At 36.4% G+C, this 27,834-nt stretch overlaps 2 protein-coding genes across 2 annotated transcripts in view; one reads left to right on the top strand and one right to left on the bottom strand.

Annotated features, from left to right (window-relative positions):
- LOC131430720 (sex-regulated protein janus-A-like) overlaps positions 1-27,834 on the bottom strand; it is a 428,138-nt gene that overhangs the window by 190,471 nt on the left and 209,833 nt on the right. The gene's annotated exons all lie outside the window — the stretch shown is intronic.
- On the top strand, positions 21,630-22,184 carry LOC131430723 (uncharacterized). Its single transcript, XM_058595914.1, has 2 exons — positions 21,630-21,917; positions 21,981-22,184. Exons 1-2 carry the CDS (start codon positions 21,729-21,731, stop codon positions 22,116-22,118), a joined length of 327 nt encoding a protein of 108 aa, XP_058451897.1. The 5' UTR covers positions 21,630-21,728; the 3' UTR covers positions 22,119-22,184.

The following is a 27,834-nucleotide window of genomic DNA, read 5'->3' as shown; positions in this document are numbered from 1 at the left end:
CGATATAGCACTGGGATTACCAAAAAGTGGTAGCCATGGTTACATGTTGTTTGTATTCGTGGAAATACAACCTCAGGTTCAATCAAAATAAGTTACACACAAGCTGACTCGTCCTCTTTCAAATTTGCATCTTCGAACAGGACAGATGTGTAAGTACTTTGCTCTGATAGCCAAAGAACAATCTGCACATTCAATGTGAGTCACAGAAGATAGATTTTCACAATCCTCATGACTTCTGAATTGCCAAAAGTGATTGTGTGAAGCTGGGAAATAATTTACTGAGTTGTTATGGAACTTTACCGATAAATACCAATAATTTGTCTTCCAGCTTCTTTATTAGCGTCACTTGCTATCCTCCCAAGAGTTGACGGTTCAATGCATACGGTGCTGGTCCTACAAACCAGTTGTCATATGTTCGAGTCCCGACCTGGAAGGATTTTGCTATTCTTTCACGCGTATAAATATACTTACGACCATCTTTTAGTTGTTATAATTATCTGTGCCTATCGAGAAATGTCGATTGCTCGCAAACACTAACTTCATGTATGTGATACTTCTATTTTAGCCGACCAGTTCATGAAAAAATGTGCGAAATGAAAATAGCACCAGTTATTCATTCATCGAATTACGAATTTATTTTCCACAAAATAACCTAATTCTACATTGTAAAACAACTTAGTAATGAGTGTATGAACCATTATTTCGAATAACTTCAATTGAACGTGAATTCATTGACAGTACAAGAGTTTTGCGTGATCTTCTTCCAACATTCTTGAATTCGATTTTTTAGCGAATTTACGTTGTCAAACTGTTTCCCGTTTTCGTAAACGCGACGAGCGAGGATAGACCACAGATTTTCTAAAGGATTTAGATCCAGAGAACAAGCTGGCCACTCCAGAAGTTCTATGCTTTTGGCATTAAACCACTCTTTAGTAAATTTGGAACCGTGGATTGCAGCATTATCTTGTTGAAAAATGTAATCCGGACCCATCATGGCTTACCGTGTTCAATCAAGCTTATCTCAAACATTTCTATTTAGTCCTCTGACTTCGTTTTAGTGGAAATCCACGTCAATGGAAGTTTTCCACGAAATGAAAATGCTCCCCAAACCATTAGCGAACCACCTCCGAAATTTCGACTCATTTTAACAATAGGATTTTTGCGCTAATCATGCCAATAGTATTTCCAGCCATCTATGCTATCCAGATTAAACTTCTTTTCATCAGAAAAGAGTACGTTTTTCCACTCATCAGTCCAGGTAATGTATATCTTTGCGACATTGAAACGGTGTAACTTATGCTTCTCGGTTAGGTTAGGTTTTATCAGTCTTTTAAACCAATCCAGGTTTTCATTTTTAGCATTAGCATTATTAGCATTAGAGACCGCCCGTGTGTTGCTACTCCGTTATCTGGACCAATTGAGATTGCAAAATGATTTTTTGAAGTAACATGTTTGGGAATAACACATTGTTTCACACTGTGCAAACTGTATTGAACCATGCATGCTGATCAATACCTGATGTTGCTACTAAGAACCGAGGAATCCTCTGCATTCCCACATGCATCACAGGAGAGGATACTTTGTTAGTAAATGTTTTAATAATGTTATCATGTGTTTATTGCTCTGGGTAGCCGGCTACCAAGAATGTTTTAAAGTATTATCGTTTTATGTGTTACTTTGTGCTGGCAATATAATGCACGAAACAGTCAATCTCCGAAATTGACAAAACTCCGGACAGCCGGCTGTCGAGTATGCAGTCACTCGTTTATGCATCTACCTTTCGCGTTTTTTTTAGTCATGCAAAAAAAACACATTCGGATTGATAAAAAAAAGGTATCATCTCACTGCTAGGTGGATTAAGCACGTTTTTATAAATGAAACTACGTGATACAAAATAAACGAGCGAATAGGATTTAGACAAAAAAGTTGATTCATTGCATTGAAATATTCTAAACAGTTATTATAAAATCATTTTAAATCACCAAACAAAGGTCAACAGATTTCACACGCGTCTTGATTCATTATTATTTCCGCTTTATTATTTTAATTATTTATTAAAATTATTAATTGGTTATATTAGTTGATCTGGGCAGCCGGCTACCGAGAAAAATATTAATTTACTGTTTGAAATATTAATATCAAGTGTTTTTTACTATGTATTCAATATACCGATACATGTCATCTCTGTTATTAACTTTGTAATATAAATGGATTTGCGCAATTGTTGATTTTTATCATTCATTTTATAATCCTGAAAGACAATCAATAACATGGAAGAAAAAATCATTCCTAATAAAACTTTTCTACGAAGCTAAACGGAAATTGATAGGTTGAATAAAGAGATGATTTAGTAAAATAGAGTAATCAGAAGTAAAACATTGAAAATATCTGATAACTGAAAGGAAAAAGAAACTCCTGCAATTGTCGCCTTTTACGACATGGAAGCAGGAACCCAGTGGATCTATTCTTGGTTCATTTTTTTCCGCCGGATTCCACACGGCATCTAGGCTGGTACAGTCCGGAGAGAGCTAATAGGTACTATCAATCTCCTAGTGGACCCCAGCCCCTAAACCAATCCAGGTTTTCATTTCTCGACAAACCTTGTTGAACTCGTCGTGTTGTCACTGGTAGGTCATTCTCTGCACGGATTTGTAATGCTGTTCTTTTTTTGATTTTTGGCAGTTAAAAAAAAATTCTCTTTGTATTATTATGTATAGTTTCGATGTAAAGTATATTGAACTTTAATACCACACTTATGAAGTTAGGATTAGCGTGTAGGATGTACTGATATCTTACCTGTTTAGAATCAGTGTGTATGAAAATCTGCTCTTCCTAGCACATTACCCAGGAAGTGGTGCCTACGTGCAAATCAGAAGATTCATTATACAGTTAACCTCGATTCCGTACACACGTAGAAAAATGAAGTCCGTGCGAAAACCACGTACCCGTATTTCATTTCACTGCTATATCCTATTTTTCTCCGAAAGCTTACTTTTCCTCCCACGTTTCTCGATACAATCAGGTTTCTCATCTCTTTAAAAATATCTACCTATGACAGTGTATGATCGCGAAAGCTTTCAACCAATTTCTCTATTGGAGAGTCCTGCGTCGAGGTATGCTCTAATGACCATTTCTTAAAAGCAAGAAGTATCTGTGCCAAGTTTGGTGGCAATCCGTTCAGTAGTTCAGAAGTGATGCCCTTTTAAAAGGCACTTGCTACATCCAACCCGCTTTAGTCATATCTAAGGTATGCAAAATGTTTCTATGGTCCTCAAAACATATCGATTCTCGTCAAGTTATATAATTTCATGACCCCCCCACTCCCCTCCTCACTCCACAGTTAAATATACGTGCTACGCTCTCTACCCTTTAAAAATACCCCTTTGACCATCTCTGAAGAGCAAGAAGTACTTGTGCCAAGTTTGGTGGCAATCCGATGTGTAGTTCCGGAGTTATGCCGTTACAAACATACAAACTCACAGCCTTCTTTATGTATATAGATAGATTGCTTAAAACATTTTCAAAAATGTTCGGAGATTGCTACACTCAAACCTCCCTCTACGAACACTTTTTTACGTTATCTATTTACACGTAACTCTTTCTACGAACCAAATCTCAAATAACGTAAACTTTTTTACGAACTACCTCGATTTTCGAGCCCCTATTTGGTTCGCAAACGAAGGTTTCAGTGTATGAAATTTCAAATTTGAATACCCTCAACTACCCATACTTGTATATCAGTCCCATATTAAAAATCGTCAAGTTGAGAAAAAGATTAATTCATATTGCGGAAATAACTCGATTTCTTTTCACTACTATGATGATTGATCCGTGATGCTATTGAATACATGAATTACATTATAAACATTTCATCTGGAATGAAATACTACATTTTTTGTCATTCATTTATCTAAAATCTATTACGCAATAAGATGGGACTCATATGCGAGAAGTTTGGCTAACGAACGAAAAGATACTCGCATACCGGTCCCATCTTAGCATGCTATGCATCTCTCGTTTCTGGCAAAATTTCAGGTTAGATTTTCTATCCCCGTGAAACTGTCAATAGTTCGATATAATAAAGTTTTTGATATTATGTCAGCTCTTGAAAATATCCAAGAAGAAATATCGTATGCACCACCAGTACCTAAATATTGGTACAGCGCACAGTGGTTCGAATCAATAAAAACGTGGACATAAATCAGTAGCTGCCAAACCATTCTTTCAATGCATATAGTTGATTTTAAGAAATTAAAATAACTTTTTTTTCTGTAGAGATAGAAAATTTTTTTCTTCTGCAAAGTTTTAGAACTATTGAAAATAATTTACTTTGTCAAATATACCAAAAGTCTAGGTCTCACCGTTTCTGATATTAAAAGCGTTTTCATGACAACCCCCTTAAAATCAGTTTTTTATTCATAACTTGTTATTTTTTTATGTATACTTTATTTGGAATAATTGAAGAAAATAAAAAATCCCATATTTTTGTTAAAGGTAGTGCATATGTTTGTTGTTTCGTGGCAAAGTTATACAACATTTTACCTTTTTTTACCTATGATAAAACCTTACACCGAAGCGAAATATGCAACTTTATGAAGCTGATTTTTACAAAATTTATAGGAAAAGAAATGCAAAAAATATAAAAAAAATCTAAGTGGAACTCGATGGAACTTTTTTTTGGGCCTTTTCAAAGTTTGTTTTCGATATTGAATTATGATAACCCCCTTAAAACTAGTTTTCTAATCATAACTTGTCTCAAGTTATTTTTTATACATACTTTGTTTGGAATAATTGTAGAAAATATAAAATCCCATAATTTTGTAAAGGTAATGCATAGGTTTGTTCTTTTCTGGAAAAGTCATACATCAGTTTACCTATTTTTACCTAGGAAACCTTGTGCCGAAGCGAAATATGCAACTTATTGCAGCCAACTTTTACAATACCTATACGAAAATATATTCCTAATCCAATTTATTTTCCAATGAGAATATCCTGAGTACTATTCGTGTGACTCATTTTTACTATGGCCATGCTGAAACCATGAATGGTTAAGAAACGGAGGGCATCACCCGTCTGCTATTTCTGTAACTCACTTTTGCAGTGAGCGTAGAGATGGGCAATTCGCTCCTCAGCTATTCCACTGAATCGAATCTTTAAAGTGAGTTGATAGCTCACAGCTCTTTTTAAAAGAACCGCAGCTCATCAGATCACCGCACTGGTAAGCAGGGATGCCAGGTTCACACACTTTTGCAGATATTTTCAAATATGACATAATAATAATTCGTAGACAAGTTAGTTCGCATAGCATTGTTCTTTGTGCATCAATGATTTCGATCATGTATATGAAAGAAAAACGGATTAAGAAAAAAATACAACCTGTATTTTTTAAGTTACTAAAACGTGCTTTTTAATGCGTGCGAGTACTTGCCATATGGGACAGACCCGATTTGATATTTTTTTCAAATTTCACTGGTCTAAGCCAGAATTATTTTTGCAATTTCTGAAAATACGGTAAAAATAGATTTTATTCGTTGGGCTAATTCAAACGTGGCCAGAACCCATAGGGGACCGATATGCGAGTATGGACAGTCAAGCTTTACATCAATTATTCACTAGCTAAACCATCACCGTGAGCCTGAGTGTCACAAAAAGCCCCCAAACGAAAGGACCAATGGACCAGAGAAGAAAAAAAAACATTCCCAATAACTGTACCTGTTGTCGTTGTTCCGTTGCCCCCGCCTCGATTACGGTAGCGATTGGATACGATTGACTGTTTGAAGCGCACCCGCAAGAAAAACAAATAGTGTGGGCGAGCGACTTTTTATTTTGTTCTGTACATTACAGTCACTTTTACGCACATCCGAAACAGCTTCACACTTCGCAGATCAGGCTAAAGCAGGGAGCCGGTTCCAATCAGTGTTAGAAACAGTGCTGTAGTCAGAGTAGGAGGGGAGGTCAAATTTTTAAAAACCTACAAAATTGTGTGAATAGTTTGGCTTGATAATAATAAGAATAAAAAGTTTTTAAAGAATCGACTTGCAAGTTGAAATTCTGACTACGCCACTGGTTGGACTCATACTACGGATAAAACAAAAACTACTGGTACTCCACAGCTATAAGAACCAAAACCATCAGGGCTGAATTCCTACTTGTCTAAGCAATTAGACATTACCTGTGTAAACTACTTTTGTAATTGGCACTTTCCGATCGTAAATTCAAAGGGCACTTGCGGGGGTAAGAAAATGTGACATTCGGCCAAACAAAATAACCCTGAGCCACCTCACCGATTCCATCAGGGAATCTAATCAGACTGCGGAAGAGTCGCGAATTCGAGGGCAAACAACAGTTACCACAAGAGCGCGTCATCGACAGGCGGCAGCGTTTTGGTGTGGTCACTTTTTTTTATTTTGCTGTTTCGCTTCTTCCTTTTGAAATTTTAGACTGTCCGTCCGTTGTTGGGCTCTGCGATGTTGTACCAAAACCGTGTAGGATTTACCGCATCTTCGAAGCAGTTGTTTCCTCTCCGGCTAAAACTTCCATGTGTGAGCTAATTAATAAGTGTGTGCTAATAGACGAATAAATTATGAGACAACTGGCAAGAGTCGAGACGACCAACGGTTCACTGTGCAAACTTCGCCTTCCCACCCCCCCGTCGTACTTGCGATGCCCAACCTTTGCGCTTCGGCGAGATTCGATTATGGACTTCGAGTGTGGGAAAATAGCTTGAGTGTTCGAAAGCATATGTCGTTTGGCAACTCATTCGACGTTGAATGCCATTCCGTCAAGTCTGGCAGTTGATTTGTGATAAGAACTGAACATTTTTCACTATTAGATCGTTTTTGTTGTGGCATCTGGAACAGTTTTTAATTGGGTAAGTTGTTAATGTCACATTTCGAATTTCCGAATCCTCCGGAAGAGGTCAAATTTTCGATGCCCGTTTTGAGCCTTACTGATATTAACCGTAAAAGATTTTAATTTGCTCTGACAAATCGGCACGAGAGTTATTCAAAATCTCGCAATCGTACAATTTTCTTCATTCAGCGCAAAGGGCAAATTGTGATCGGAGAATATTCATCCACTGAAAGAACATCAATCCTCGTTGGTTTCCGCCGTTGCTGTTGTAAAGTAATTGTGAACAATTTACCCATCGGGAGAGAGATTGCCATACCATGAAAAAGATCAATATTACTGCTAAAAGGTAGGTGCTGTTGATACCGGTATAATTGAGTTGCTATTGTAGCGAAGAAATTTCTTTCCATCTCGTTGCGTCTTTCAATTCCGTATGTTTGTTGGCAGCTATTATACGAATTCTTGCGTGTTCAATTCTGCAAATAATTCGTTCCCCAGTTTTTTCCATAATTTGTGTGTCCGCTAATCGATTAAACGATCGGTGGCAGGTTGCCTTGCGGTCACGACCAGTGGGCTCCGCTCATCAAGTCTTCTCCGGTCATTCATTGTGCTAGACATTGTGGTACCACGTAGGGATAACGGTTTCAATTCGACATTATTGACTTCTACACAGCGGCATATTGGTTAACGGATGGGGAAAAAGTTGCAGATTTTTTCTAATGATCACATCTGATGTGACTGGACCAAAACCTAAATAGTGATTCATTACGCCATTTATGCACGCCCAACTCCTTCAATATTGATTGGTTCCTGTAGATGTCACAATACAAACGAATATACTCTGCTTAGTGTAATTTTTTATCAGTAAACAGCGAGCAATAGATTGAAAAAGACATTTAAATATATCTTATTCAGTGGCTTCCTGGGTTTACCAAAAAAGGCATGGTTCGTAAACGTCCCTGTCCCCTCTCGTAGACTTTACATTTACATCCACCTGCCTCCCAATCACAATCACCCCTTGAACTCCACCACCCCTTTTTGAATGCCCCCGCCCCCCCCCACCCCCCCTTGGACGATTCCTGCGCACGGGCCTGCACGAATTTTTCGCCATATCCCAATAGTTGGAGTTTTGAAGGAAACACGATGAAATGATGCTTGGAATCAAAATTAGATACAATTTCCAATACAATCATTTCTGAGTGATTGAAAAATTAAATCCAGTACTCTTCAGCATAGTATTTTGGCTTGATTGTTTTTTTAGCACGGTTCGTTTTTGGCAACATAATTTTTAATTGTTCGACTGTGGCGTGTTAAACCTTATAATTGAAATTCTGCATTACCAACGAATTTCGATAAAAAAGCGATAACCCATACATTTTTATAACTAAACCGATTGTAACTGTCGGCATCTATAACCACTAAAATTTTCATATTATTAAAAAAATTTAAAAAAAACTTTTTTTTAAGAAATTGTTCTGATTATTTTAGTAAATATTTTGTCCTATTGGTTTTGCTAAAGCAATCGATGACTCGTCCTTCTAAAGACTGTCCCAGAAAGTATGGACGCACTTTGATTTCGCTGTAAATAAATCACAATTTAAGCAATGTTCGTTGTGTTCGTGACTCAATATTTTTACGTTCCTCATCTATCGTTGAAGTTACATTGCTGATACAAAGCCTGGATAATAACAAAGGCAGTGGTTCCGATGGTATATCAGCTAGTTTACTAAAAGAAAATTGAACAACGTTTTCTAGGATTCTCTCTAAATGTTTTAATGAAATTATTCTGTCCGGTTATTATCCCGATTGTATAAAAATCTCTAAAGTCATTCCTATATTTAAGTCCGGTAATCGTTGTGATTGTAATAATTATCGTCCAATATCTACATTATCCGTCTTTAACAAAATTTTTGAAAAACTATTAGTCACCAGATTGCTTCACTTTTTAAATAAACATAGCGTCTTCTACCAATTTCAATACGTTTTTAGACAAGGTTCTGGCACACAAACTGCACGGAAAGACCGAAATCAGCATTTTGGCGAAAAAATTAGTTGATTTTCTGATTTTAGTTAGTTATTTTTTGAGACAACTAAAAAAATCTTACTTTCGCTAATTTAGATTTTTTAATTCTAATTCCCTTAATAATAATAAAACATTTGTTGAAATGGCTATTTTTTTTAGTTGAATTCACCAATTAAACGGGCTGTCATTTCTCAGCTAAGGCACGCTTCATATCCATTCAACTAATTTTTTAGTTGAATTAGAGAAATAAAACGTTGTTTTCAACCAACATAAATGGCGCTCTGACACCGAAAAAACGTTAACACCGTAATGACTACTAGCCACTAGATGGCACACGACTACCGAAAAAAATTTCAGTCACGATTATCTTTTCTATATTGGCAGGTATAAATACGATGTTGTATTGGAGAGAAAGACATAAGCGAAACATAAACTTCTTTTTGAAAATTTGTCTTCTCAATTGCTGTTTTCTTCATTCTACTTCGCGAAATTGACTATCTCACTGAAAACTTTGAGCACTCGGTACAAGTAATACACCGGACAGCGTAGCCCAGAAGGTTGGAAGATACAAATAAACATAATTTTACATATACAATTACAGTGCAATATTCGAAACTCACTTCACTGTTCCCCGTAAAACATTATTACGCACAATCGCTTTAAATGCGCACAAATTCTGAATAAATACACTTTCCACTAACAGTTTACGTCATTTTTACATATCGGTTTAGAAATTTATATAGGGATATATCGTAACACATGCGAAAAACATCTAAACAATTTGCAAGCAGTTTCAACAAGACTGTCCCTTTTAGCTTTTTAATGGATTGTTTTGCTTTGACACTTCTCATGAGTTTTTAGCTAATAAACTTGTTAATAAAACCAATTTCATTTTTGTTTTCTTTGTCCTGTCCTTCAGTAATGATGGTGATAGATAAATAGAAACAAATTTTCTGATTTTAATAACAAAATTTGTTGTCAATGAGAATTTCGTACTGGATTGAAATATTACTGGTTTGTGTCCAGAATATTCGCCAACTAAACACATTCTCTGAAAATAAGAATTTTTTTCAGCAAAGTAAATTCTCAATTTTAACTAATTTTATAGTTATTTTGGAAATTTTGTTGTTAAAATCAACTAATTCAAAAACAGTAACACGAATTAGGCGCAGAGCTAATTTCGGTCGTTCCGTGTGCTATTATAGAACTAGTTGACAGGATAATGAGTGAAATAGATCGTAAGAATATTGTCGGTGCCTTATTTCTTGACCTTAAAAAAGCTTTTGACACGTTAAACCACACGATTTTACTCGAAAAGCTGGAATGTTATAGTATCAGAGGCATTGCCAACAACGTTATTCGTAGTTACTTGACAAATAGGCAACCATTTGTATCCATTGATGGTGAACGTAGCAACCTCGCTCCTACGAAAATTGGTGTACCACAAGGTAGTAATATAGGACCTTTATTATTTCTCTTATACATAAATGATTTAGGCAACTTGAATCTTAACGGTACTCCAAGACTCTTTGTCGATAATACAGCCTTATTCTATCCCCATCATAATATCAGTACCATTATAAGCTCGATGAACAGTGACCTAGATGTCCTTGACAAATATTTCAACGCTAATTTATTGTCATTGAATTTACTTAAAACGAAATATATGATGCTAAAAGTGTTACCAATTCATGACAACCCGAAGCTAACAGATTACGTGATTGAAAATGTAAAATGCTTTAAATACCTGGGCATACATCTTGACCCTACGTTATCTTGGACTCATCATATAAGTTTTGTTGAAAAGCGTGGCGCATCTTACTGTGGTATAATGTGGAGAGTGCGATCATATGATCCTCGGGGTGCACTTTTGAGCTACTACTATGCTTATATTCACTCACAACTTAATTATCTTGTATCAGTCTGGGACCGTGCAACTAGCTCTCATCTGAAAAAATTACAAACTCTTCAGAATAGGTGTCTTAAAACCATTTTTAATAGACCTCTGCTGTTCTCTACGCTTTCATTGTACTCCGACCATGCTCATAATGCTCTACCAATAGCTTACTTATGTGACATGCAAACCTTGTTGTTCGTTCATGAAACCTTGCATGCCACGACACATCGTAACATACAGTTTTCAACTCCAAACCATTTGTACGCGACGCACCGTAATGGCAACTTGCAACGCATTCGAACAACCACAACTCTGGGCTAAAGGCGTATTCTGTTTGTTGGTCCTACAAAATTTAATGCACTTCCTCTTAACATACAACAAATCAACATCCGTACCATATTTAGATCTAGATTGAAGCACTACTTTAGACAAAGACTGAATGAAATTTTTATACAATAAGCGTAAAGTTTAAACAATCGTAATCTATCTGTATATCAATGTTAGTTAAACGTCAACAGTATTATATTATTCAATTTTAGATGTTAAACTTATTTCCACTGGGATTCCACACCAATAATTTAGTTAATTGCACATCTTAGAATAAATTGATTTAATCTCAGTTTTTCTTGTTTTTTTGTTAGTATTATAATTTTGCCTGTGTTAATGAACTGAGATTAGTTTCGTCCATTACCAGGGGGCTCCTTGTTGAGCTTTTTGGTGTGGGGGAGTGTGGTGGGCAATTAAAAAAAAAGTGTTAGATATTCAAATTTTATTCGATATATTGATATTAGACTACAATAACAAAATATTATTCTCAACATTTGCTACTTAGCCATTGTAGACTAGCTGGCGCACCTTCTGGCGAACGTTCCTCATTAAATTCCGTACAGACTTCTTAGTGACAAGTTTTGACACTTTATTCCAATCTTTTTCGAACTGCTGAATGGTTTCGGTTGCCGAGAAATGTTTCGTAAGATGTGCCTTCGTTAATGCCCAACATTCCTCAATTGGTCGAAGTTGTTGGCAATTTGGTGGATTCATGTCTTTTGGGACGAAAGTGACATTTTTGGTAGAAGAAAGATCTGGCCAGAAGACAACAGGATCCTTGTGGCTTCGAATCATGGGTAGAAGTCGTTTTTGTAAACATTTCTTGATGTATATTCCGCTGTTCATTTAAGCAGTGGAGATGAAAGGTTTCGAAATCTTACCGCAGCTACAAATTGCTTGCCAGACCATAGCTTTCTTACCAAATTTTTTGACTTCAATCGATGTCTCGGACTGGTTTAACACTTGCCCTTCTCGCACCGTATAATATTGTGGTCCCGGCAAGGTTTCGAATGGTGGTCGAATTTCACGTAGGTTATGTCGTCCATGATTATGCAGTTCAAATTTACAGCAAGAATCGTATTGTGCAGCTTTCGAACCCTCGGCCTGATCGATGCTTCTTGTTTCGGACTATGTTTTGGTTGCTTTTGCTTCTTATAGGTTCGAAGATTCAAACGTTCTTTAGCACGAAGAACATTTGACTTCGAAGTGCCCACTTTGTTGGCCACATCCCGAACTGAAACCTCCTTCTTTTGCTCGAACGCCTTCAGTATACGTTTATCCAACTGAGGGTTAGCAGGACCTTTTTTTTCGACCTCGGTTTTCGGTTTATCCTCGAAGGTTTATCCTCACTGAACTTCCTGATTGCATTTCGCACGGCTTTTTCATTTATTCTTTCCATTTTTGCTATCTTTCTCAGTGACAGTCCGCGTTCTGTGCACCATTTGTACACAATTTTCCGATGTTGTGCTGCTGAAAGTCCACGCATTTCGAAACAAACTAATGAAAACGAATAAACAACTGGTTAGAGAAGAGTGTAAACAACAGGACACATAAAAATTGACAGATTCTGAACCATTGCAAAATGGCAGCGGTTTTTGGTTGCGTCCATACTTTCTGGGACAGTTTTTAGTCACAATTTTTGAGAGAAAAAGCGATTATTTATTCAGAAAACATGATAACATGTATTATCTCACTACAAGGTGCATTAGTTTTTTAAAAACTCATAACTTGATAACCAATGAATCGATTTTTTAAATGTTTGGATATGTCTAGAAATCTCAAAAGTTTCTAGGGAAAATGCGTAGATATGGTGGAGTTGGAGTTTTTTTTAAATAATTATATTTTATTACATTTGTGTAAATAGTTAAGCCGTTACAGTTGAAATAACCTGTTGGCATTTTTCCAAAGTAAAGTTCCTGATAGATGTTTCCTTAAATAATAAAATATGACATGTCTACAGATGATAGACAATAAATCTACACCTAAAATTTGGAGCTTTTTAAATTCTTAGTTGTTACAGATACACAAGTGGTAATGAGATACAATAATTCTTAAACGATGGGAAATAAACAGGGTTTTTATTTCAAAAAGTAGATTAAATGAACAATTTAAAAGCTAAGAGCATAGATGGCACTTCACTAGAGTGATACACCAGGGCGTAGGTTTCAATTATACACTGCTCCGCTCCACACAAAGAGGAAAGCGCACTTTTTCTCAGTGTCCAGACAGACAGACTTTGAGTGCGTGCTTGTGTTGAAAGAAGCTGGTGCGAGAGAATAACAATCTCTTCGCACGAATCGCTCTCACGTGCTCTCGCCTATGGTGAGCGAACGAGAGTAGATCTGGCCTTGATATGAATAATTTGCAATGAAAAACGAAAATTTAACGATAAATTGGTTTATTTTGCTGATTTTGCGTGCCCACGTTTCTTCTACGCAAACCATACACCAGAGTGCTCACCGGCGTGTACACCTCTGTGAAAGTATCTGCACTTTGGTGCGAATCAGTAAAAAGGTAAAAGGTAAAAGGAAATAAACAAACGCACCCATGATGCGTGCACACTTTATACAACAGTTCTGTATATATGTGAAAGAGAAGAGCTCTCGTTGAAGTTATCCGTGCGAGTGGAGAAGTTTTGCTTGCTCTTCGTCACACAGAAGAGATAGACGTCTTTGACTAAGAGATAGTTTCAAGCACACGTTCAGCCTCTGAGGTGTATTATTCGCAAAGTTGTACTTCCGTATTTTTTCTTATCTACCTTCCCTTAAGTAAAGCAAAGCTGATGATAAAATTTTCTGACTGATTCGACTGAATTTCGCAGTTAATTTTTTTGACAATAAAAATAGTTTGAGACAAACGTAGACTTTGACAAACCCCCTTCTCCCCTTAGAGAGTCTACGTGGTTTATGAATGGTCCCCAATGACCATCCTGGTAGAAGGAGCTCTTTTCGAGATATTTAGACTTGAAGATCGAAAAAGTTAAATTTTCTATGAATTACGAAGAACTTATATTCTTAATGATGATTAGTATTTTTAATTTCATTTTAGTCTTTATTTTAAGACCAGTACTAGCCTTCTCGCTCTATACATTTTTTACGCTCAAGCACTGGGTAGGAGAGTATATTTATAATCGCTTGTTGCATTCTCTATTGTGCCAGCAGGGTTGCCACATATATAGATTAATCTGCATTTTACAGATTTTGCAGATAAATTTGGGACCAAGATTCTGTATATGCTGATTTCAGATTTTTGGCAAAAAATACAAACTTGTACAGATTTTTGATAGCGTGGATTAAATCCTATCATCGTGGATTCTTACAGATCCTATCAAACCGCCTTCATAGGGTCTGACGCTGATGATAACCAGACAGCGACTGGCACTCTGTAGGGTCTAGGTTTAGAGTGAGAAGGCTAGTGTGTTATTGTCTGATGCACAGAGAAGATGTTTGGATATATAATACCGGTCGTGAGGCGGTTAGGACTTAGATCATTGTGCGATGCACGCTTACTAACTCAGTGCTGTAGTAGAACTGTGTCTACCACAGCTTAGAGTGGCGGAAATGGTAAAACGCATATGCACGGATTGCATAAGAACGCAGACTCGAGAATCATCTTTTCGGTGAGTTTCTCATTCATTTTGCTTCTTCACTATATTTTTTCACTCAGTCATTGCAAAACTGAACATCTATTATTTTTAAGGGGTAAGGCCATCATCGAACATTCAGAAAATCAATTTTTTGGTGAGCCTAAAATTTGAGACTTGAGACAGTATTAAACACGTTTTGTTCAGAACACGATCTTCAAAACCGGGCCAACCCAAAGCAGCTACAAATCTTTATCGATTGATTCCAAATTTTGAGAAGATATAACATAAACATATAATCTAGTATACCATGTAGGGGTTTCTTGATATGTTGCAAACTTTTTTTATAAGCAATATAATATGGAATGTTTCGAAAAAATAATATTTTCGAAATCACCTACGTGGTTGTCTCAGGTTTTGTATCTTTTGATGGATAATTTATCACCCGTCGCAAATGATACAATCACTGTCCTGCAGTGGAATTGTCGAAGCATCATGCCAAAACTTGATTCATTTAAAATATTATTGCATAGTCAAAAATGTGATGTATTTGCTTTATGCGAAACATGGCTTACTTCAAACATAGCTTTAAATTTTAATGATTTTAACATTATACGTCTCGATAGAGACTCTCCGTATGGTGGAGTGCTTTTGGGAATTAAGAAATGCTATTCCTTTTATAGATTAAACATCCCTTCAACTTCTAGTATAGAAGTTGTTGCTTGCCAAATAAACATTAAAGGCAAAGATATTTGCATAGCTTCGGTTTATATTCCTCCAAAAGCACAAGTTGGACAGCAACAGCTTAATGAAATGGTTGAAGCCCTTCCTGCTCCACGATTGATTCTGGGGGATTTAAATTCGCACGGTATTATGTGGGGTTCCGTTTACAATGATAGCAGATCATCTTTAATACAAAACATTTGTGACAATTTTAGCATGACGGTATTAAATATGGGTAGCATGACACGGATCCCAAGACCTCCTGCACGCCCAAGTGCATTAGATCTATCTCTTTGCTCAACATCAATTCGACTAGATTGCACCTGGAAAATATTGCCTGATTTACACGGTAGCGATCATTTACCAATCATCATCTCAATTAGCTGTAACAAATGTATTGCTAATTCAGCTAGTATTCCATATGATTTGACAAAAAATATCGACTGGATTAAATACCAAAGTAGAATCTCTAGTATTTTGAATTCAATGGAAGAGCTCCCTCCACTTGAAGAATATGACTTCCTCGTTTGTTCGATTCTGGAGGCAGCAGAACAATCCCAAACTAAACGCTTTCCTGGGCCAACGACTAACAGAAGGCCTCCCAACCCCTGGTGGGACAAAGAGTGCTCAGAGGCTAAACTCGCAAAACAAAATGCTTGCAAGACGTTTCTAAAACGGGGAGGAGGAACTCCTCAGAATTTTGAAAAACTGATGGTTTTAGAAACCAAGTACAAGAGCATACTTCGAGCCAAAAAATGTAGCTATTGGAGACATTTTGTCGAAGGTTTGTCAAGAGATACCTCAATGAGCACTCTTTGGAACACGGCCAGACGAATGAGGAATCGTAACGTGGGCAATGAGAGTGATGAATACTCGAACCGATGGATATTTGACTTTGCTAGGAAAGTTTGCCCAGATTCTGTTCCTACGCAGAGCATTATACGGGAATCTCCTCCAAATAATGGTTTTATTAATAACCCATTTTCAATGATGGAATTTTCTATAGCACTCTTGTCTTGTAACAATAACGCTCCAGGGTTGGACAGAATTAAATTCAACTTGGTGAAGAATCTGCCCAACCTCGCAAAAAGACGTTTGTTGGAATTGTTCAACAAGTTTCTTGAGCAAAATATTGTTCCACCTGACTGGAGACAAGTGAAAGTTATCGCCATTCAAAAACCGGGGAAACCAGCTTCCAATCACAACTCATATAGACCCATTGCGATGTTGTCCTGTATCAGAAAATTGTTCGAAAAAATTATTCTACGACGTCTCGACACTTGGGTCGAGACGAACGGTTTGTTGTCAGATACTCAGTTTGGCTTCCGTAGAAATAAAGGGACGAATGATTGCCTTGCATTACTTTCGTCTGACATCCAAATTGCCTTCGCTCAAAAGCAACAAATGGCATCTGTATTTTTAGACATTAAAGGAGCATTTGATTCAGTTTCCATTGATGTTCTTTCAGACAAGCTTCACCAAAATGGACTCCCAGCGGTTATAAATAATTATTTGCACAACCTTTTGTCAGAGAAACACATGCATTTTTCACATGGCGATTTGGCAACACTCAGAAATAGTTACATGGGTCTCCCGCAAGGCTCATGCCTCAGTCCGCTCCTCTATAATTTTTACGTAAATGACATTGACAGCTGTCTAGTAACCCCATGTACACTAAGACAATTGGCAGATGATGGCGTGGTTTCAGTTACTGGACCCAAAGCTATTGATCTGCATAAACCATTGCAAGATACCTTAGATAACTTGTCCGATTGGGCTGTTCATCTTGGTATCGAATTCTCTGCGGAGAAAACAGAGTTAGTCGTCTTTTCAAGAAAGCATGATCCCGCGCAGCTTCAGCTCCATATGATGGGAAGAATGATCCAACAGGTTTTAACTTTTAAATACCTCGGGGTGTGGTTCGATTCCAAATGCACGTGGGGAGGACACATTAGGTTTCTGATAACAAAATGCCAACAAAGAGTAAATTTTCTTCGAACAATAACAGGATCTTGGTGGGGTGCTCATCCGCAAGATCTAATAAAATTGTATCAAACAACGATACTTTCAGTGATGGAATATGGATGCGTTTGCTTTCGTTCCGCTGCAAACTCTCATATTATCAAACTGGAGCGAATTCAGTATCGTTGTTTGCGAATTGCTTTAGGGTGCATGCATTCGACACATACAATGAGTCTTGAAGTTCTGGCGGGAGTTCTTCCATTAAAAGATCGATTTTGGGAGCTTTCATCACGCCTGCTAATAAGATGTGAGGTGCTGAATCCCATGGTAATTAATAATTTCGAACGACTAGTCGAGCTTCGATCTCAAACAAAATTCATGACAGTATATTTTAACCATATGTCACAGGAAATCAACCCTTCAAGATATATTCCTATCCGTGTCAGCCTCCTAAATGTCCCTGACTCAACCTTATTTTTCGATACATCCATGCAGCGCGAAGTGCGTGGAATCCCGGATCATCTACGTTCGACGGAAATCCCAAAAATATTTTCAAGTAAGTTCAGGCATATTGACTCTGAGAAAATGTTTTACACGGACGGATCGCGAATTGAAGAAGCGACAGGGTTTGGTATGTACAACAATAATGTTTCGGCCTCATTTAGGCTTCAAGAACCTGCATTTGTTTATATAGCAGAGCTAGCAGCAGTTCATTATAGTTTGAGTGTAATCGTCACATTAATTCCAAACCATTATTTCCTCTTCACAGATAGTCTGAGTGCAATTGAAGCCATTCGCTCAAACATGACTGGCAAGACTGAACCGTTTTTCCTGGGCAAAATAAAACAGTGCCTGAACGACATATTGAACAATAATTATCTAATCACTATAGTCTGGGTCCCGGCTCATTGCTCCATTCCTGGCAATGAAAGAGCCGATATTTTAGCCAAACGTGGTGCTATTGAGGGTGAAATTTATGAGAGACCAATTGCTTTCAACGAATTCTATAGCTCGTCTCGCCAAAGAACACTTGCCAGCTGGCAAGCTTCTTGGGATAAAGATGATCTGGGTCGGTGGATGCACTCAATTATTCCGAAAATATCGACAAAGGCATGGTTCAGGGGACTGGATGTGAGTAGAGATTTCATTCGTGTGATGTCCAGACTCATGTCCAATCACTACACGTTAGATGCACATCTCCTTCGAATTGGGCTCTCCGAGACTAATCATTGTGCTTGCGGAGAAGGTTATCGGGATATTGATCATGTCGTTTGGACATGCGTGGAGTATCGTGATGTAAGATCTCAACTAATAAATTCTTTGCGTACCCAAGGTAGACTATCCAATATCCCAGTTCGAGACATTCTTGCTTGTCGTGACCTTTCATACATGAAACTTATTTATCATTTCATAAAGAAAACTGGAGTTTCAATTTAATAAAGGCCCCTTTCAAGACTTAGTTCTGATCCCAGCTGCGTCCATGAGTTCAACCAATAGCTAAATTAGAATAAAAATAATGTAATGATACAAACAAACTCGAAACAGTTTATGAAATTATTAACAAAATGTCTGAAAATAACAGCTTATTTTATAATTTATAGAAGTTAATCGTTTGGTTCAAATAATATTTCCGAGTAGATTTCATAATTAATGACGAGTTACCTAAGATGATATTTAAGTAATAAGAGAATATGTTTTAATAAATTCAAAACGTTGTGACTATGTTAGAATTAAATTAGGATAAGAATATTATGTAAAAGTGATGCTACGGCGAAGAAAAACTTATGTAAACTGCCTTAAGAAATAAACGTATTTATGAAAAAAAAAACCTACGTGGTGTACTAGCTTATGATATATATTTATAGAGAAAACTTTGGTTTTGTTCCAGCTTTAAATTTGAAAACACACCCGACCTCCTGGAAACGTTGAAGTACACTTGTTTAAACACTGAAAAATAAATTTCGATAGTTTTTACTATATTTCCGGATGACGTATCTGATATTGTCATAATTTTTGGACACAGCTTTGTCGTGAGTCATTCTGATTCTGATATGATAATGAACCGTTTGTCTAAAACAAAAATTTTTATTTTACTTGCAGCCGCCCATTTGTTAAAAAACATAATTACCTATCTTGATAAAAAGTTTTACCCAAATCAAAAAGGCGTTTTTGTAAATCGGATTCAATTTTTCGGAATCGATTCTTTTTAGTGTAAGCATCTTCAAACAATTTTAGAAGAATTTGAGCAATTACAGATTATCCATAAGGATTTTGATTATAATTATCATTGAATAATTTCATAATTCTAACACAAAATTCGAATAAATTGAAACTTTTTTTTAAAATAAATTTCTAGCCCCTTGGAAAAATTCTCACCGTACGATTTCATGTACAATTCTATTTATTTAGAATAATTCAGATAAAATCCGAAACGACAGGATAAATGCACGATACGATGAGAGACCTTTTTGAAACTGAGCATTAATAATCATAGAGCAGTTGAAAAAACTCAGCATTTGATCCTATTTTGAGGAATATTCAAACGTTTTTCAGACAGAAACGAGAATGGTTTTATTCAATGAAGACAAATAAAGAAAGAAATCAAACATCACTTAAAAGAAGAAACGAAAACATTATAAACAGTCAGGATCATTTTCCTGTTTCACCTAAAGCCGTTTTGCTGGAAGCCATTTGGACAAAGATCATTTTGCAGAACTGAATAATTATTCTACACTGTGCGATAAAATCCTACAGATTGTTGTCTTGCAAGATGCACACCCTCTCAGCAGGCCGTTCAATTTTGTTGATTTTTGAGCGCTTGTTGAACGATATATTGCACGAAAGATTCGTTCAATTTGCTGGAACGGTTTGTTGTTGTTTTTTCTCTTGCAAAAATAGTGTGAAAATTAAGTGTTACCTTAACATAGATAGGAAATTTGTTGTTATTCTACGTGAAGTAGAAGTATTGTGCAGGTATGTATTGTTTGTTTAAACAAATAAGTGAGAAAAACTTCAGAAATTCTGCAGTATAACTAGTCCAACGGGGCTCCAACTCCTCATTTTAAAAATGGCTCAACAATGGACCTCTGTCTGCCGGGTTTGTTGAACGAAAAAAATGGCATTCGGTTCAACGGTCTGTTTCAAAATCGGCAAACGAAGGTCCCGTGTTGGCCTCCCGTTGAACGATTGATTGGACTTTCATTGGACCAATGATTCAACGTATTGGACCAATGAAGGACCAGCGTTGAACGTTTTTTTCTAAGTGGGCATTAGAACAGCGTCACGATTCACCAAAAATTACACGCAATAGCATTTACCAAATACTGTTTATTTCGTAACTGATTCTACGATAAAATGGACTCAATATTTTTTACGTTTTGTACGTTTATTTTCGTCACGTGTGATTTTCTTTATTTTCTGCATCGTTCTAACAGCGGCTTATAACCCAACAGAATTTTTTGCTTCGAACTGTCACTTTGATACTAGTAAGTTGTTGATCGTTAATAAATTTTAATCTTTTTGCATTAGTTTCTACGGGACAGTACGAACCAAACTGTTATCACCTAATTTCGTGTAAAACATTTTCCTGACTGTTAAACGATATCAATTTTCCTGAATAATTCATTCCATGCATGCAAAACAAAGTTGTTCGTGGTGATTTTATTTCGGTTCCATTGTGCGATGTGAGCAGCAACCAAAACTCACCACCACAATATTGCATCAGCTGAACGACGAACCATGCTCTACATTTAGGCGCATTCACTTTCTCTTTGACTTCACATGGGACACCTTGCGTCTCCTTCGTTACGGTGGAAACTGTTGCGGTTCTGGAATACAATGTGGGTCACAGTGTGCCTATCGTAGCCAAACGTCACAGTCGTGTGTTTGGTGTTCTAAGGTAGAGCTAGCTGTTGTTGGCACGCCGCATACAGAATGAGTGTTGGTAAATTAGTTTAGATTTCAGATTTTAGTAAAAAGATCGGAAAATATATTTTACAAGATTAGCGACATTAGCGACGGGTATTTTATAAAGTTAGTAATAATAAGCTAGATAGAACCAAACTATAACAATTTGAACAATTGAATTAACGTATTTCATACACAAGAAAATTGATTTCCAAATAACATGTCAAATGTAATTGCAGAATTTCACCTTACCGACTCCCGTGTTACGGCACACTTCATTTCTCGCACGTTCAGTAGGTCGAGCCGAGCAATTATGAATGTACACGTCGTTAGTCGCAGTCTGGTCAGTGTAGTGACAAGAGTGTTGAATATTATATATGTTGTGGACGGCAACAGGATGGCATAGAAAAGTAGTAATAAAGTGATCAACTCGAAGCGCGATTGGAAGCCAAACTGAAATGATGGCACGACATAATGAGGAAACTATCGACACAATCAGCACCAACGATCTGCCGGAGCATTTCGTTAATCGGTCTGTTCCGGTACTGTTCACTTCGCAGCGAGGACTACAAATTAGGAAATTCCACTCGATTCTGCACACCGGTCAAGCATGCTATGCCGTGCAATTCTGTGATCTAGAACGATGGGTACGTTCCGAAACTATAGCCTGCATTAGGGCCTGTTCAAAATTCAATCTAATCTCATTGTAGAGTAACCATTTCAAACTATCCTCGGTGGGTCTAACACCGGATAGTGGCAAATGCGAGTCCACCGCCAGTACAAAATCGAACGTGCTGAAATATGTTAGACAATCACCTCAAAATCAATCCAATCGAGATTACGGGTAGAACAGCTGCCAGCAGCCAGCCATGCAAATATCATCAGGTGCGAGACGCGATCGAATAATTAATTGCTTCCAGGTGAGTCATTAGCGCGTTCGGTGTCGTGCTTTATCGGCTTCGCTATGCACCGAGCCGTTATTATAGCTATAAGAGGAAAGGATTTTCTGCTGGAAATCAAATCGATATTCATTATAATGAGTGGTATTCCACACCGCCTACGCGCTGAGTTTAGTTTGCATGACTAGATTTAAAGTCCACGCTGTAATTATCGCTATGAAAATCAGATTTTAAGAATTCAACTATCAGCAAAACAATTGCTTTGACAAAACGATCCAGAATGTAGTCGTCATATTTTCCGAGAATACAAAAGTCACATGGAAAAATCGTTTGTAAATGATTGATTTGAAATTTGTATGTAGACAGCAGGGTTATATCGAGAAATATCACGGTATCTTGTAGGAAGTTCACTCGGATTAGGGGAACTCTGTGTTGTTCGTACACCAAAAAGTTCTATCTTTCTACTTTTACTTAGAAACCGTACTTTGGTAAATGTTTTGAGCGATTTTTATATTCGGAATGAAAATAAGATTATTTTTGTTTGAGTACTCACCGTGACCAGTAACAACGGTTCCGAAATTGGAAATTAGTGAGACAAAAATAATTTTGCAATCAAATATTATATTTTTGAGGTTGATTTCTTTACAAAAGTTATCAACTAGCGCCTCATTTCACTCAAACGTCATTAGAGTGGTACATGGTTGGAGTGAAATCTGAAATCTACACAGAAAGAAATTATGAATTTTACAGGTGACATAATTCTTCAAACAATACAATTCATAACTACTGAACTTCTCAAATAACGCAATTTTCCATTCGTACAGAAATTTACTGGTTCCGAGAGTAATTTGCACTCGCCTAGCAAGTGAGACTGTATGAATTTATATGCACGATTTTCTAGCCAAGCAGATATGTGCTTCTGTGGCTCAGTCGACTAATTAGTGTGCTTTGTATTCTAATGTTTTTCAGTTCAAGTCTCATTGTTGATGTCGATCTTTTGATTTTTATTCCTTTCATTTTAAAGCCATGTAATTTTAAAATCACACAATTTTACTTGTTCTTGAATATACATTTGTGTGAAATATGACGCTCCATTTATGTGCATCTGATAAGATGTAAAATCACAAGAATTTTTCGAACTGTGTAACTTTCATCATTGAATTGAAAAATTCTTGCACTTCACAGCAAAATTGTAGGACATTTTATTTCAAGTAACGTGGTTAAAGGAAAATTACACTCAAGATTACAATGTCTCCCGGTAAATTTAACGTTGTGTTTCACTAATAGAGACGTTCGTGTGCAGTGATAATGGTTGATTTTTGATCTGTCGAAATACCTTACTAATTGTTTTTAATTTAGTAGCAGCTTTTAACAGCAATTTCCCTTTATCCAGAATAACTTCAAACAAATTGTATATGAGTATATTAAAAGAAATCTTTTTTTTTTCAAAATAAAAATTAGTGTCTATTAAACACTGCAGGGTCCGGCACTCGAAGTGTAACCAATTCAAAAGGCCATAAATTCAGTTTGGAAAATTACTTTTACTTAATTCAAAGTACAAAATGTGTAAAAATAATACAAAATTCAGAATCAATTCACTTTTGCTCGATTTTTGGCCCACTCGCGAACGGACTTTGCTCTCCAAAATGGCCCAAAGAGAATAATCCATTGGATTCGCATCTGGTGAATTCGAGAGCCATTGTGTGGACGTGATGAAGTTCGGAACGTTGTTTTTCAGCCATTCTTGGTTCACTCGAGCTTTGTGAGACGGTGCCGAGTCCTGCTGTAACGTCCATGGTCTGCCACCGAAATGTTTGTCTGCCCACGGCTTCAAAGCAACCTCCAGAATACTTTCCCGATAATATGTCGCATTTACCTTGGCGCCAGGCTCGAAGGTCTGAAGTTGGTTACACTTCGAGTGCCGGACCCTGTACACAGCAGGCGAATTTAACATGCTAGAGTGACAGTAAATGAATCGATGAAGAGGTGAAGGATGTCGGGGAAGGAGAGACAATTCTGGCAATTGCAAGCAGTGTTGGGAAAAAATTGAAATTTGGATTTTTTTTTCAGATGATTTTGGCGTTTAAAATACCTAACTCTTCGCTATACGGGGCAGGGTGTCAATTAAAAGTTTCAAAAATAGCCGCGTAACCTTTTTCCGTCATAATTTTGAACGTTAATAACTCAGTCATTTGCTGATGGATTGATATAATTTAACAGCCAATCGATTCGGAAACTTTTAACTTAAACATATATGGCAACGTTGTTTCAGTATTTCAATAGCATACTATTGAAAAAAGGGTTAGAATCGACCTATGTTTTCATCCACCAATCCCAGTTGTACAAATTGACGTGATTTTCTTGTTCGGTATAGGAGACTTTGCGTCATGCATAAAAACATCGCATCATTCTGCGTAGTTTGAAGAGGAATCTATAACCGTTTTCTGTCATAATTTTGATCGCTTATAACTCAGTAATTTGTTGATGTATTTATATAATTTAACTACCAATCGATTCGGAAATATTTAACTTAAACTTATGAGGTAACGTCATTTAAATATTTCAATTGCATATCATTGAAAAATTGATTTGAATTGACCAATGTTTTCACAAGCCAATAACAATAGCAGCGGGTGAATGATGTCATCCTCTCCTTTGCGAAGTATGAACTATCGCACAAAAAGGAATCTATTTGGGCATATAAATACATTTCTGCTTTAGTTAACCCCATGCTGTGAGCAAGCATGCCTCGTAGACCGATAAAGGTGTTTGAATAGTGAGTGGATGAAAGTCACTTCCATTCGCTCGTTGGATAATCGCTTTTTGCATGTGTGATGTGTGTTCAGTATAGTATAGTAGTATTTTATTATGGTTCTCTGGTAACTATCAGGCCAATTTAGAATTATTGGCGATAGATTTTTCGGATTTATTTTGCAGCGCTTGTTCCTCGATGATTTGTTGATGGATTTTCCTCATTTAAATGATTCGAAAGCTTCAATATTGTAGGCTTAAAAATGTTTTAATTTATCAACGGATCGGTTGCATATTTAAATCTCCATTCCCATACGAACAAAACGGTGGCGCGCAAATGGATTCAGTATAAAGTTGTATTATGATGATAATCATAGATACTTCTTTTTCATTGAATGTGACTGAACAAGTTGTTGTCCCACCAGGAAATAAACGTTTCAAAAGATTCAAAATTAAATTCTGAAACTTGTCTAAAAGCGGCCTCCTCGGTTTAGTAAATGAGTTCCACAGGCTCACATATACAGAACTATTAGATACAATATCATATAGTATCAAAGATAAACTCAAGGTAAACTTACCTGCGATTTTAAGAAGAATCAATAAAATTACACTATTACTGAGTTTACTGGTATAACATTTTTCGTTGAAATTTCTGAAGTCTTCTCTTGGATCGATTAGCTGTTTGTAAAAATAAATAAGTTTGCACGTTTTTCGAAAAATATCATCATAAAATACAATCGTTTCATTTGTCCAGGTTTAAATCTTTAGGTTGTTTGTATCTAAAATAGAGATTTCTACACGGAAATACCGAAATCAGCATTTTGGCGAAAAAATTGGTTAATTTTCTGATTTTAGTTAGTTATTTTTTGAGATAACTAAAAAAATTTTACTTTTGCTAATTAAGATTTTTCAATTCTCATTCCCTGAATAATAATAAAATTATTGTTGAAATGGCTATTCTTTAGTTGAATTCACCAATTAAACGTGCTGTCACTTTCTTAGCTAAGGCACACTTCATTTCCATTCAACTAATTTTTTAGTAGAATTAGAGAAATAAAACGTTGTTTTCAACCAACATAAATGGTTGAATTGGCTTCTGCAATTTGCAGCTATATGGCGCACTGTCGCACTGAAAAAACGTTAACACCGTAATGACTACTAGCCACTAGATGGCACACTACTACCAAAAAGAATTTTGCCGTCGCGGTTATCGTTTCTATATTGGCAGGTATAAATACGATGTTGTATAGGAGAAAAAGACATAAACAAAATGAAAACTTCTTTTTGAAAATTTTTCTTCTAAATCACTGTTTTCTTCATTCGACTTCACGAAATCGACTCTCTCACTGAAAACTTTGAGCACTCGGAAAACAAAAACCGAATACAAGTAGTACACCGGACGGCGTCGCCCGGAAGGTTGGAAGATACAAAAATCATCATTTGACATATACAATTAAAGTGCAACATTCGAAACTCACTTCATTGTTCCACGTATAAACATTGTTACGTACAATCGCTTCAAATGCGCACAAATTCACATATCTGTTTAGAAACTTATATATGGATATATCGTAACACATGCGAAAAACATCAAAACATTTTACAAGCAGTTTCAACATGACTATCCTTTTAAGCTTTTTGATAGATTGTTTTGCTTTGACACTTCTCATGAGATTTTGGCTAATAAACTTGTTAATAAAACTAAATTCATTTTTGTTTTCTATGTGCTGTCCTTTTGTTGTTAAAATCAACTAATTCAAAAACAGTTATACGAATTAGGCACAGAGCAAATTTCGGTCGTTTCGTGAAGTAACTTTGAATTCATCATAATTGACTTCTAGTTAAAGGACGTTATTCAAAAACTTAACAATGTAAAAATTTGTGGAAAGGGACCAAAATTGAATAGAATCAATTATCAAGAAAGAATCTAATTGTCAATTTTATCATTCGCTAACATTCTAAGCGCTTAAACTAGAGCAAGTTTGTAATTAGTCAATTGAATAAGTTTTTAGTTTAGTATCATTATCATCTTTATTTTTGTATTTATTATTGGGACCCTAGAAACGTTTCATTTTTAATGTTATTTTGCTCGGTCGTGTCTTGCATACAACCCTCTAATTTTTTTTTTCAGACAAAAAAATCATCAATCAGAAAACTCACTGCAGAAGAGTTCAGTATTGATTTTTTGAGTAGGCGCTTCTCACGGAAACTGATTTCACATGACAAAAATCAGTTGTGAAGAGTTCACTAGCGAACATTCTCCTCGATGATATTTAAGAAACAAGTTCGCACATTGAATATATCTGATATGATTCTACTATGAATTTTTAGGAATTGAATTTTCATAGCCGTTATATCTCAACCCTTCGCAGAAAACATGATGAATAAATTCCCCAATGAACGAAAACTGATCCTTTCTGAAAATGTTCAGTGTACGTTGGGTGGTTAATAAGTGAATCAATAATGATAATGTATTTGATATTTATTCGGCACTACCGTGATAGTGAAGTAATATCATTAATAAAAGCAGCAAGTGCCGTAATTAATAATAGTTGAAATTATAATAAAACAATCACAAATCATGTTAGCTTGAATAACGTACGCAGAAGTAACAGGACCGCAGACAACCGCTAAACCAATTCAAACGCGGCACTCAAACGCTGCGCCTTCTGTGTGTTCGAGGTATGCTGACAATACTGCGCTCCTGTTACTTCTATGAATCAAATTCATGCTAAATAGTGGGTTATAAAGTTTAATCTGAACAATGCAGTGTTGAATTTAAGCAACCTTTCGTCACTATAATCACTGTTTGGAATGTTCATATTGACCATCCTATGTGCATCGAGAATATCGCAGTTGTTATTTCTCAGTTACGGTTCAGTTGCGAATTTATTCAGTAGAGATTTTTTTTATT

Source organism: Malaya genurostris, chromosome 2 (genome assembly GCF_030247185.1).
Source record: "Malaya genurostris strain Urasoe2022 chromosome 2, Malgen_1.1, whole genome shotgun sequence".
Taxonomy (NCBI): domain Eukaryota; kingdom Metazoa; phylum Arthropoda; class Insecta; order Diptera; family Culicidae; genus Malaya; species Malaya genurostris.
Note: the sequence above shows the minus strand (reverse complement) of the source record. Positions and strands in the feature narration are given on the sequence as shown.

Coding starts and splice junctions, on each gene's coding strand:
- LOC131430723 (XM_058595914.1), top strand. CDS start 21,729: ATGATGGCACGACATAATGAGGAAACTATCGACACAATCAGCACCAAC. Junction 21,918..21,980: donor TCTGTGATCTAGAACGATGG/GTACGTTCCGAA, acceptor ATCTCATTGTAG/AGTAACCATTTCAAACTATC.